Raw genomic sequence first — 9988 nt, 5'->3', positions numbered from 1 at the left:
AACTTCAGGAGTTACAATAAATTAATATTTAAACAAGTGGCAATTAATCAAAGTTTTTTGTGAGTATTTACTCAACATAATGTGTTGTACATTTCCGAAATAATTGAAGTTATGACATTTCCGATACAACCTGAACGTAACAAACATACACATCCGGTGCGATTTTTTTCCAACATGGCGGCGCCCTGCACGGTCGATGATGGTGTCCACGAATCCACTCACATTCTGTCACAGTCGTCTGCCACCGAGGAGAAGCGACCTCAGTTCGGTACTCGTTTTCTTACGGACCCCCGACAGGTCTTCCAGCACAACGCCTGGTGGGTAAATTGGACCCTGAATGGGCTTAAATGGATGGCTCGAATGTTTAAGTCGATGGTAAAGACCGGTAATGTGTCAACAGGGACAACGTGGAGTGGACCGAGGAGCAAGAAGCAGCTGCAAAGAGTAAAGTACAAGAGAATAGTCAGCCATTGCCTCCGGAGAAACAAGGTTTAACTTTGAATTTCAAGTATCGTGTTTAATTTACGTGTTGGCCACAACATTAGGTGTACCTAATGAAGTGACTCAAATGGTCTTGCATTGCGTATCCTTCTCCCAGAGGACTTTGACAATCGGGCCAACGAGTACTGGAATGACTTCTACACCATCCACGAGAACCGCTTCTTCAAAGACCGCCACTGGCTCTTCACCGAATTCCCCGAGTTGGCACCGGCATGCCTCCACGACCAACGTCCCCGTCCAGATGGCTCGGAAAACCATCACAGTCTCCAATCCAGTTTGGATCCAAGTGGAGATGTTGCCACCTTGAATCCGACTGACTTCCCCGGTTCTTTAGCCACGTATCGTATTCTCGAGGTGAGCTGTTTATAATATAACATGCCACGTCTCTGTTCCAGCTACCAGAATAATAAACACAAACTGCTATGTTAACGATGCCGTAGAGCTGTAGCGGGTGTACCTAATGATGTGACTGATAGTGGGAGGCTAATAATAAACGCTCTGTTTTGAAAGGTCGGTTGCGGTGTTGGCAACACGGTTTTTCCCATCCTGAAGACCAACAAGTAAGACTGGACTACATACTTTAACTTGCAAGTTTAATTCATTCCCTGACCAACCCTCAATTTACCGGTAATGTATTTTAAATGATTTTTCTTTCTATTTTTTGTTCTACAGCGACCCAGGACTTTTTGTGTACTGCTGCGATTTCTCCAGCACTGCCGTGGAGCTTGTAAAGGTGAGTGAGCGCGTCAATCTTTTGTCATTGTCAAGTCGATAACGGTGTTTTCTTTCACCTTCAAGGCTAACCCGGAATACGACGCTGAACGCTGCTTCGCCTTCGTATCTGACTTGAGCGATGACGGCGCTGTTTACCCCATGCCGGACGGGAGCCTTGATGTGGTGGTGCTCATCTTCGTGCTGTCGGCGTTGCACCCTGACAAGTGTGGACACCTTCTTCTTCGTGCTTAGGAACAGAATTCATGACAAAGGGCCGTTTTGGAAGACATGCAGATGACCTACCCAATCTATCTATTAAAAATCAAATGTGGTCCTTACGCATGAAATCAACAAATACATGTTGATTCTTTTTTATTTTAGGATGAAGGCTTCTGTGAGCAGATTGGCACGGTTGCTTAAGCCTGGCGGGGTGATGATGCTGCGGGACTATGGACGCTACGATATGGCACAGCTCCGCTTTAAGAAAGGTAAGTAGGCTTGATGCACCATTGCAGGAAACTGGGAAATGTGAAACTTCAGACATCCAACTGGGGAAAAGTACAATGGAGCGTCACTCCAACGGACATCATCATGACAATATGTACAGATTCTCCAAAATTTGTGAGCATTTGGGATGTTATTTTGAGCCAAAATGTAGACAAAAAATTGATCATATGCTCCAAACTACAAAAACATGTTTTGTTAAAAATCTGGAAAATGTTGCCACAAACATTGACTGTGCAGAGAAAAAAAAAACAGTGGGCACAATGTGAATGTGGGTCATATCATTTTATTTGGGTAAAGTAAAAGACAAATAGCTCTGTACTCTTTGTTATAATAGATCATGTATGTTTTAAGACTGTATATATTTTTTTAGGAAGGTGTCTGTCAGATAACTTCTACGTCCGTGGTGATGGAACCAGGGTGTACTTCTTTACACAAGGTAACTTCTAGTTACATTCTTCATCCATTCAGTCCATTCAATTACTCTACATGCAGTCTATAATCATACTTGGTTACTTCTTGGTTCCAGACGAGCTGCACGACATATTCGCCGAGGCCGGGCTGGAGAAGGTGCAGAACCTGGTAGATCGGAGGCTCCAGGTGAACCGGGGCAAGCAGCTCACCATGTACAGGGTGTGGATCCAGTGCAAGTACCGGCGGAAACTCGAGGAAAACAGCTCCACTTGATACAGAACCATTGTTGCATTAACTGCCATCGTGTGTTGCTCTTTGTTATATAATTTTTTTAAAAGTGAGTCTATTCATCTGGATGCTGTTTTTTAAGCAATATTTTGGAATATCATGGCCTAATTTGAACCTTTTGTACATTCAAAATGAATAAACATGTCGTTATTTTTGTCAAACTTCTAATTGCATCAGAAAACATGCGTCATGGTGGGGAAAAGTAACTTTCACATCATTATCCGCACTGACTACTTTGATTGTATTGTGTGCAAATCTGCTATTGTCCGCACGAGATTTGCAGGAGCAGCCGCTGACTACTTGACACAATCTCACGAGACATTATGAGATTTGGGTGATTATTGTTTACATTGCAAAAAAAAAAAAAAGCCATGAGAACCGAACCGAATCGATCCGGATTCGGTAGAATAGCCAACTTTTCTGCAGGGCAAAATTGATTTCTTTACGAGGAAGGAAGGAAGACGTGCGGAGCCCAACTTTGTTTTGATCGCGCTGGACCAGAAAAGCATCCCCGCTTCAGGGGGAGGAAAAAAGTAGGGGTTAACTGACGGCAGCTTTAAAGACATCATTTATACCTGCTGGAGAGAGGTGGGGGAAAATAACTCCAGGGTCGCCATTGTGTGGACGGGGAAACGCCAAATCGCAACAGTTATGGTGCTCGGCGACGAGGACCTAAAGGGGATCCCCGCCTAAGGAGTACTCAAAGGCGGGTCTGGGATACCCTCAGCTGCCGAGGCCTCCCAAGAGCAGGGGGGGATCCTCCGTCGGAATCCTCTGTCGGAATCCGACCGTCATCCTTTCCCCGATCTTACCGCGCGACCCTCGCTCACAAGCATTACGCGAGACCCGAGGCTGTGGATGCGGCCTACCCCGGGTGGGACTGACGAGCACCGGGGGGAAACAAGGGGGACGCCACCCGGGGATTAAGGCAGGCCCCGTGGAGCGAGGAAACGCTCGAGTGCAGTGAGTATCTCGCCCGACGCTGTCGAGTGAAAGAATGGAGGTGGGAGATGCTACATTGATTCGAGCGTCGTGGCAGCAACATCTTGACAACACTCAAAAGATGCTTCTTTTATGACAGATAAGCTAACGCTAGCCGGTTGCCTTCATCTCGTCTCACACGTCTGCGGTAATCATTTAAAACGAATATATTCATATATCGGCAACTTATCACTTCTGTTAATCACGCCCGTGGGTATGTAACGCAGTGAAATCTCAAGTTTGAATGTCATTTCGAATTAGCGTTAGCGGTTGCTATGCTATCACAGGGGAGGTTCGTTAGCTCGTTTGTGAAGCCAGCTAACTGTCTTGCTAATCATTCCAATCGTCAACATTACTCTTAAATAGTCACTTTTCGAATCAATTTATCTCCTTCACCCTAAAGAATTAAAATCTCCCAAGAATTAACTTGTCTGCTTAATATTGCTTTAATGTATGCAAGCCATAGGTGAGCTTATGTCACATAATGGTCAATCAGTAAACTGATCTATATTGTCGTGTCATTTTGAATATCAAAAATAATCGTATATACCTCCAATTCTGCACATTTTCCTACCAGCTGTCCTCCAGCTGTGTGACCTTTTGATAGGTAGCTCCATCTGCATGTAACTTGGGCCTCTAATTTTAATGTCAGGCAGTTATCACATGATGATGCCATCTTTTTTTTGGGGATGTTCCAAAGGCAGTGATTCAACACATCAGGCCTCCATCGCTGTATCTTTTACTGTTTGTACAGAAGACATGGAAATATTTCAGGATTAGTCAGATGAAGGATTATTTGGTTTCCAAGCCTGTGCTATGACTCATTGCAACCTATGTGTTGTGAAATAATGATCCGTCGCTCGCCCGCTTGATTGTACGGGACCCCGGCGACGGCGGCCGCTTCTTCATCTGTGCTCTCTTGTGTCCGCAGCCATGATGGAAGAACTGCACAGCCTGGACCCCCGGCGGCAGGAGCTGCTGGAGGCCCGCTTCACCGGGGTCGGCGTGGCTAAGGTCGGTGGAGGCCTCTCCTTGCTCCTTAGGATTTTTGCCATGACATACACGACACTTCTCTCAGTAGCGTTTCTTTGTGTGGAGAGTCTCATATATGTGCGTGTGTTTTTTTTGGCTGGCGCGACATGACATCTCCCCCCTTGCTCATGATGTAGTGCCTGCATATACAAGTGGCGCTGCCTGCCAAGAAGTGCACAGACGGGATGGGAATGCAAAGGTGGGGAGGGGGGGGCGGGGGGGAATGCTGAAGTAGTTCTTCACCAGGTGCGAGTGGGGCGACGCGGCAGAGTTGTCGTCCAGTCTTTGCGGAAGGTGATCTTGGAACGGTTTGGGAAAAGCGACTCGGTGCCAGCAGCGGGCCGCGTGCCAACCATAGGCTGAGCTTGGAGCATGGAGCATGGCGTGGCTGCTGGCGCCGCAGAGAAAATGGCGGCCTGCTGCCACCCAGCTTAACGTGAGGTGCTATATGTGTTGGGGAGGAGTCTTCCAATGTCTTTTGCTCTTCCTTCCAAAAAGTCTTTATTCTTGATCTTGTTCACTCATTGGGTCATGAGAGGTATATTTGAAGTTTTGCGTGATTTAAGAGAAACTTCAACTCTTGAGTGCCTTTTTTTCTGATGAAACGCTCAGTAATTCCCTGCAAAAATGGCTGACAGTAAAAAAAAAATTTGAAAAGGTGACAGTGGAGTACATCCTCGGCAGCCTGCCTAATGTTGCGGGAGCCATTTTAGGGAGGGTTCAGTGAGAGAGCGCTCGTGTGCTCTGAATGACAAAGTCGCTCTCTCCCCCACATCGGGCAGCGCCTGCGGAATTCTGATGTGATTTGTTTGAGTGACAAGAGTAGGAGCATCACGCCGTCGCCCGTAGCAACAAGGCAGCCTCAGCTTTTTTTTTTACTTTCCGCCAGTTTGTGCTCGCAGCATCCAGTCCGCAATGTGTTCCATTCAAATGAACGCAAGCCAGAGTGATAAAATGGCTTCTCTTCCCAGGGCTCGGGCCAGAGTCAGAACGAGTCGTCCAACCAGAGTCTGTGCAGCGTCGGCTCGCTCAGCGACAAAGAGCTTGAGGTTGGCAAGTAGTTCCTTCTGTTCGCTTGTTATGCGCATACACGGCACACACTGAATACATGACTGTAATGGACTCGCTTCATCTGCCCCCCCACCCCACCCCCCACTTCCACCAGACTCCAGAGAAAAAGGCAAATGACCAGAGGGTCCGGAAACGGAAAGCGGACCACTTTGATGGCAGCCAAGGTGAGCTGTTTAAAATACTGTACAATTAAACAAATGATTAAAAAAAATTATTGGATGTGCTGCACAGTCTTAAATTGTCATTTATGACTCTATTTTTTTTCTTCCTCAGGTAAAGCAGGAACAAGGGGACATAAAATTAGCGATTATTTTGAGGTAAGTGTCCAAAGCCTCTCACTTGGGTTTTTTCATCTTTTTCCTTACTTAACCGCCTTCCTGTCTCTCGCCTTCTCTTTTCCTTCTGACTGTCAAGTTTGCGGGAGGCAGCGGTCCCGGGGCCAGCCCTGCCAGGGGGATCCCGCCGGTGGTCCGCTCTTCCCCGCAGCACTCCCTCTCCAACCCACCGGTCGCGGTGAGCACTCTTTTTAACGCTTCTCTTTCTCACCTGCATTTTCTATCTTTCCACGCTTATTAACCAGGAGGACATTTTTGTAGCACAATTGCATGGTTGAAGATGGAGGGTGGGCTGATAATGGTTTTTTTTCCCTTTTTGATTTCCCAGGTGCAGCAGGGAAGTCCCTCGTCAGTGGGCTCGGCCAACACCGAGCACTCGTCATGCTCTTTGAAACCCGTCGCCCTTTATCTGCTCCACAAAGCCACACAGGTACTGCTAAGAACCTCCCGTTCCTCGACCTCCTATGACTTGATGCACCTCCATTCACCAAAGCACCCCCCCCACCTTGCTTTTCATCCTGTAGTCCGACCTCACCATCGAGAGGCTAATCGCGATGGAGAACAACAAGAACTCCGACCTGGAGAAGAAGGAGGGACGCATCGACGATTTGTTGCGGGTACGCGTAATCTCGTCATAAAGCTCTCGACGTTCCCGTTTCAAAGCTCATCTTGCGCTCGCTCGTGCGCCGCAGGCTAACTGCGACCTGCGGAGACAAATCGACGAGCAGCAGAGGATGCTTGAGCGATACAAGGAGCGCTTAAATAAGTGCGTGACCATGTCCAAGAAGCTGCTGATTGAAAAAGTACGTCCGCGCTCGTCCGAGCCGTGACATGGGTAGGGCGACTTGTGACTAATTGATTGGCGTTTTTCTCCCGCCGCAGTCCAAGCAGGAGAAGATGGCGTGCCGAGACAAAAGCATGCAGGACCGGCTTCGGCTGGGCCACTTCACCACCGTGCGACACGGAGCCTCATTCACCGAGCAGTGGACGGACGGCTACGCCTTCCAGAACCTCATCAAGTAAGCGGCACCTCGCCATTATGACGCACTGAGGCACAAATAGACCAACTGTCCCTTTTTCTGTCTGCCTCGCCTTGGCAGGCAACAAGAGCGCATCAACTCGCAGCGAGAAGACATCGAGAGGCAACGCAAACTGCTGGCTAAGCGCAAGCCGCCCTCCATGGCCCAAACGCCGCCGCCCAACCTGGAACAGAACAAACGCAAGAGCAAAGCCAACGGCACAGAAAGCGAAGCGTACGCAAATCCACTTTAGCACGACAGTTTTTTATTTGTTCATCTTCCTTTGTTTATTTTTCCGACCGTTTCCCTCGTTGCAGTTTATCGCAGGCCGAGTACCACGAGCAAGAGGAAATCTTCAAGTTACGATTGGGCCATCTAAAGAAGGTAAAGCTTCACTTGAGAGCAGAGCTGGCGCTAGCGAGGGCACGCTGACGCATCTTTGTCACCTTTTGCAGGAGGAGGCTGAGATCCAGGCAGAGCTGGAGAGGTTGGAGAGAGTCCGCAACCTGCACATTCGCGAGCTCAAAAGAATCCACAACGAGGATAACTCCCAGTAGGCTTCCTCGTTTTTTTTTTTTTTGTTTCTCTTTCCCTCAGAATTGTTTGTTGCTAGGACACTCACCGTCTTCTCCTGCTTGCAGATTCAAAGATCACCCGACGCTAAACGACCGATACCTGCTTCTCCATTTACTCGGACGCGGTGGTTTCAGCGAAGTTTACAAGGTGAGAGAAAGCGTCGATATAAAATAAGAAAGTGAGTTAATATTTTAGTCTCACGAAACTTCCTCTTCCAGGCCTTTGATTTAACAGAGCAAAGGTACGTGGCCGTCAAAATCCACCAGCTCAACAAAAACTGGAGGGACGAGAAAAAGGAAAACTACCACAAGTGAGCGACCGGCAACCGCCGCCCCATTCCACCGACGACTCCACTTCCTTCGTAACGCACATTGAATTTGTTTTCAGACACGCATGCAGAGAATACAGAATCCACAAAGAGCTGGACCACCCGCGAATAGTTAAACTCTACGACTACTTCTCGCTCGACACAGACTCGTAAGTTCTGCTTCCAACGATGCCGTCGTTCAGTTTGAGGAGCTTTTCTCTTCACGTTGCTCGCTGGCAGGTTTTGCACAGTCCTGGAGTACTGCGAGGGCAACGACCTGGACTTCTACTTGAAACAGCACAAGCTGATGTCTGAGAAGGAGGGCCGCTCCATCATCATGCAGATTGTCAACGCCCTCAAGTACCTCAACGAGATCCGGCCGCCCATCATCCACTACGACCTTAAACCTGGTGGGGCGTTATTCATCAGAGTCAAATGATTGTTTTGATTATGAAATGTTAAAATGTCAAATACTCCAGGTAACATCCTGCTCGTGAACGGCACGGCATGCGGAGAGATCAAGATCACAGATTTCGGCCTATCCAAGATTATGGACGACGACAGCTACAACTCCGTGGACGGCATGGAGCTCACATCGCAGGGAGCCGGCACGTACTGGTGAGATGAAAGCTCCAGGACATGAACGTGGGCTTTGTGAAACGTCTTTTTTAAAATTCGATTCTCATGCCGTCTTCTCAGGTACCTGCCGCCTGAGTGTTTTGTAGTCGGAAAAGAGCCGCCCAAAATCTCTAACAAGGTGGACGTGTGGTCCGTGGGAGTTATTTTTTATCAGTGCTTATATGGTCGTAAGGTAGGGGGTCATAATTTGCAGCCAATTTGTATGGAATGTATGTAAACATTGCCGTTTCAAATTAGTGAGAGCATACTTTTCCTTTGCTTCCTCCCCCCCCGAAGCCTTTCGGCCACAACCAATCTCAGCAGGACATCCTGCAGGAGAACACCATCCTGAAGGCCACCGACGTGCAGTTCCCGCCCAAACCAGTCGTCACACCGGAAGCCAAGGTCAGGAACGTTTCCTCTCCTGGCTTTTTTTTGTCCTTTCTTTAGGATGTTTGTTTTCATCTTCACAAATTGGTGTTCCCGCAGGCATTCATCCGACGCTGTTTAGTGTACCGGAAGGAGGACCGCATCGACGTGCACCAGCTCTCCAACGACCCCTTCCTCATGCCGCACATCCGCAAGTCAGTGGCCTCCTCGGGCAACTCGGCCATGGCGGTGGCCTCCACGTCCAGCTCCTCCAACAGCAGCGCCTCCAACTGAGACCCCCCCCCCCACTTCCCCCATCAAACACCATCCTACGCATAGCATCCATCTTGAGGACAAGACTTATCTTCACCTGTCCACTGCTGGTGGTTGCTGTCAAAGCCCAGGAGTGAAGGTGGGCTTTGGCATTTGGGGGGTTTCTGCTTAAAAAAAAAAAACAACAACTATAGAAATGCTTCAGCTTGGCCATAAGGACCAGACTATTTTCTCCCCTCCATGGCTGGCAAATTCTCGCTTGAGCCCCTTCTGGTGGACGTTTTTTGCATTACAAGTAAGGCCCCCCCCACCCCTCCATGCCACACGGCATAGAAGTCCAATTTCGTGTGTGTGTGTCTGTGCGTGCGCTTGGAGGAGGCCATCACATGCGCCTCTCGCCACCATCTCCCCCTCGACCCTGTGACCAAAGCTTTTAACCAGATGGTGGCGCCGTTCATTCTCAGTTCTCTACAGAAATGCTTGACAGAGTGGAAGCACTGAGGAAGTCCCCCCCAAAAGAAAAAACTCCCAAGAAAACATTTAACATTTTTCAGGAAGAGCGAAGTCATTTTTATGAAGATTTTTTTTTTTTCTCAAGTTGCCTTTAATTAAAACTTTTATTGTTTTTATTGCCCGCCCGCCTTCAACCCCCCTCTCCCCTCACTTCCTACCACAAACACACATATTTATTTAGGGATGTTTGAATTCAATTTTCAGCCATTTTAAAAATGCAAGGGACTGATTGACATTCTAGTACTTTTTCGGGGGGAGAGTCTGGGCCTTAGCAGGACATTGCATAAACCATTAAAAAATATGTTTCAAACATATGCTGTGACTATTAGTTTGTTAGTCAAACAGAATAGTATTTCCTATTGTATAAAGACAGGATGGCTGTAAAAGATGTAATTTAATATTGTTTGTAATGAGTTTTAAAGGTCCGACCTGAAGTTTGAGGGGCAGCCAAAGTAGATTAATGTCTGATGGGA

General features: G+C 47.9%; 2 protein-coding genes across 3 annotated transcripts; both read left to right on the top strand.

Annotated features, from left to right (window-relative positions):
• Positions 1-158: 158 nt before the first annotated feature.
• mettl2a (methyltransferase 2A, methylcytidine) lies at positions 159-2589 on the top strand. The gene is made up of 9 exons (XM_049744345.1): positions 159-317; positions 401-489; positions 599-855; positions 1012-1061; positions 1174-1234; positions 1300-1439; positions 1597-1703; positions 2093-2158; positions 2249-2589. The coding sequence occupies exons 1-9, from the start codon at positions 175-177 to the stop codon at positions 2404-2406; spliced, it is 1071 nt and encodes a 356-aa protein (XP_049600302.1). The 5' UTR covers positions 159-174; the 3' UTR covers positions 2407-2589.
• A 149-nt stretch (positions 2590-2738) lies between these two features.
• On the top strand, positions 2739-9829 carry tlk2 (tousled-like kinase 2). Of its 2 annotated transcripts, XM_049744343.2 has the most exons (21): positions 2739-3384; positions 4334-4416; positions 5406-5483; positions 5600-5669; positions 5779-5822; positions 5920-6018; positions 6169-6270; positions 6365-6457; positions 6533-6643; positions 6723-6859; positions 6941-7093; positions 7177-7243; positions 7315-7412; positions 7501-7582; positions 7654-7745; positions 7823-7912; positions 7983-8152; positions 8222-8360; positions 8442-8553; positions 8658-8765; positions 8850-9829. In XM_049744343.2, exons 2-21 carry the CDS (start codon positions 4336-4338, stop codon positions 9021-9023), a joined length of 2100 nt encoding a protein of 699 aa, XP_049600300.1. In that variant the 5' UTR covers positions 2739-3384; positions 4334-4335; the 3' UTR covers positions 9024-9829. The 2 variants fall into 2 exon arrangements, with proteins under 2 accessions (XP_049600300.1, XP_049600301.1); XM_049744344.2 differs by lacking the exon at positions 5920-6018.
• Positions 9830-9988: the final 159 nt, after the last annotated feature.

This window comes from Syngnathus scovelli, chromosome 16 (genome assembly GCF_024217435.2).
Source record: "Syngnathus scovelli strain Florida chromosome 16, RoL_Ssco_1.2, whole genome shotgun sequence".
In the NCBI taxonomy this organism is placed as follows: Eukaryota; Metazoa; Chordata; class Actinopteri; order Syngnathiformes; family Syngnathidae; genus Syngnathus; species Syngnathus scovelli.
Note: the sequence above shows the minus strand (reverse complement) of the source record. Positions and strands in the feature narration are given on the sequence as shown.

What these genes read in the sequence shown, in the direction of transcription:
- mettl2a (XM_049744345.1), top strand. Translation starts at nt 175, where the DNA reads ATGGCGGCGCCCTGCACGGTCGATGATGGTGTCCACGAATCCACTCAC. An exon ending in GTCTTCCAGCACAACGCCTG is followed by an intron (nt 318 to 400) that starts GTGGGTAAATTG and finishes ATGTGTCAACAG; the next exon opens with GGACAACGTGGAGTGGACCG. An exon ending in CTGCCGTGGAGCTTGTAAAG is followed by an intron (nt 1,235 to 1,299) that starts GTGAGTGAGCGC and finishes TTCACCTTCAAG; the next exon opens with GCTAACCCGGAATACGACGC.
- tlk2 (XM_049744343.2), top strand. Translation starts at nt 4,336, where the DNA reads ATGATGGAAGAACTGCACAGCCTGGACCCCCGGCGGCAGGAGCTGCTG. An exon ending in AACGGCACAGAAAGCGAAGC is followed by an intron (nt 7,094 to 7,176) that starts GTACGCAAATCC and finishes CCCTCGTTGCAG; the next exon opens with TTTATCGCAGGCCGAGTACC. An exon ending in GTTTCAGCGAAGTTTACAAG is followed by an intron (nt 7,583 to 7,653) that starts GTGAGAGAAAGC and finishes TTCCTCTTCCAG; the next exon opens with GCCTTTGATTTAACAGAGCA.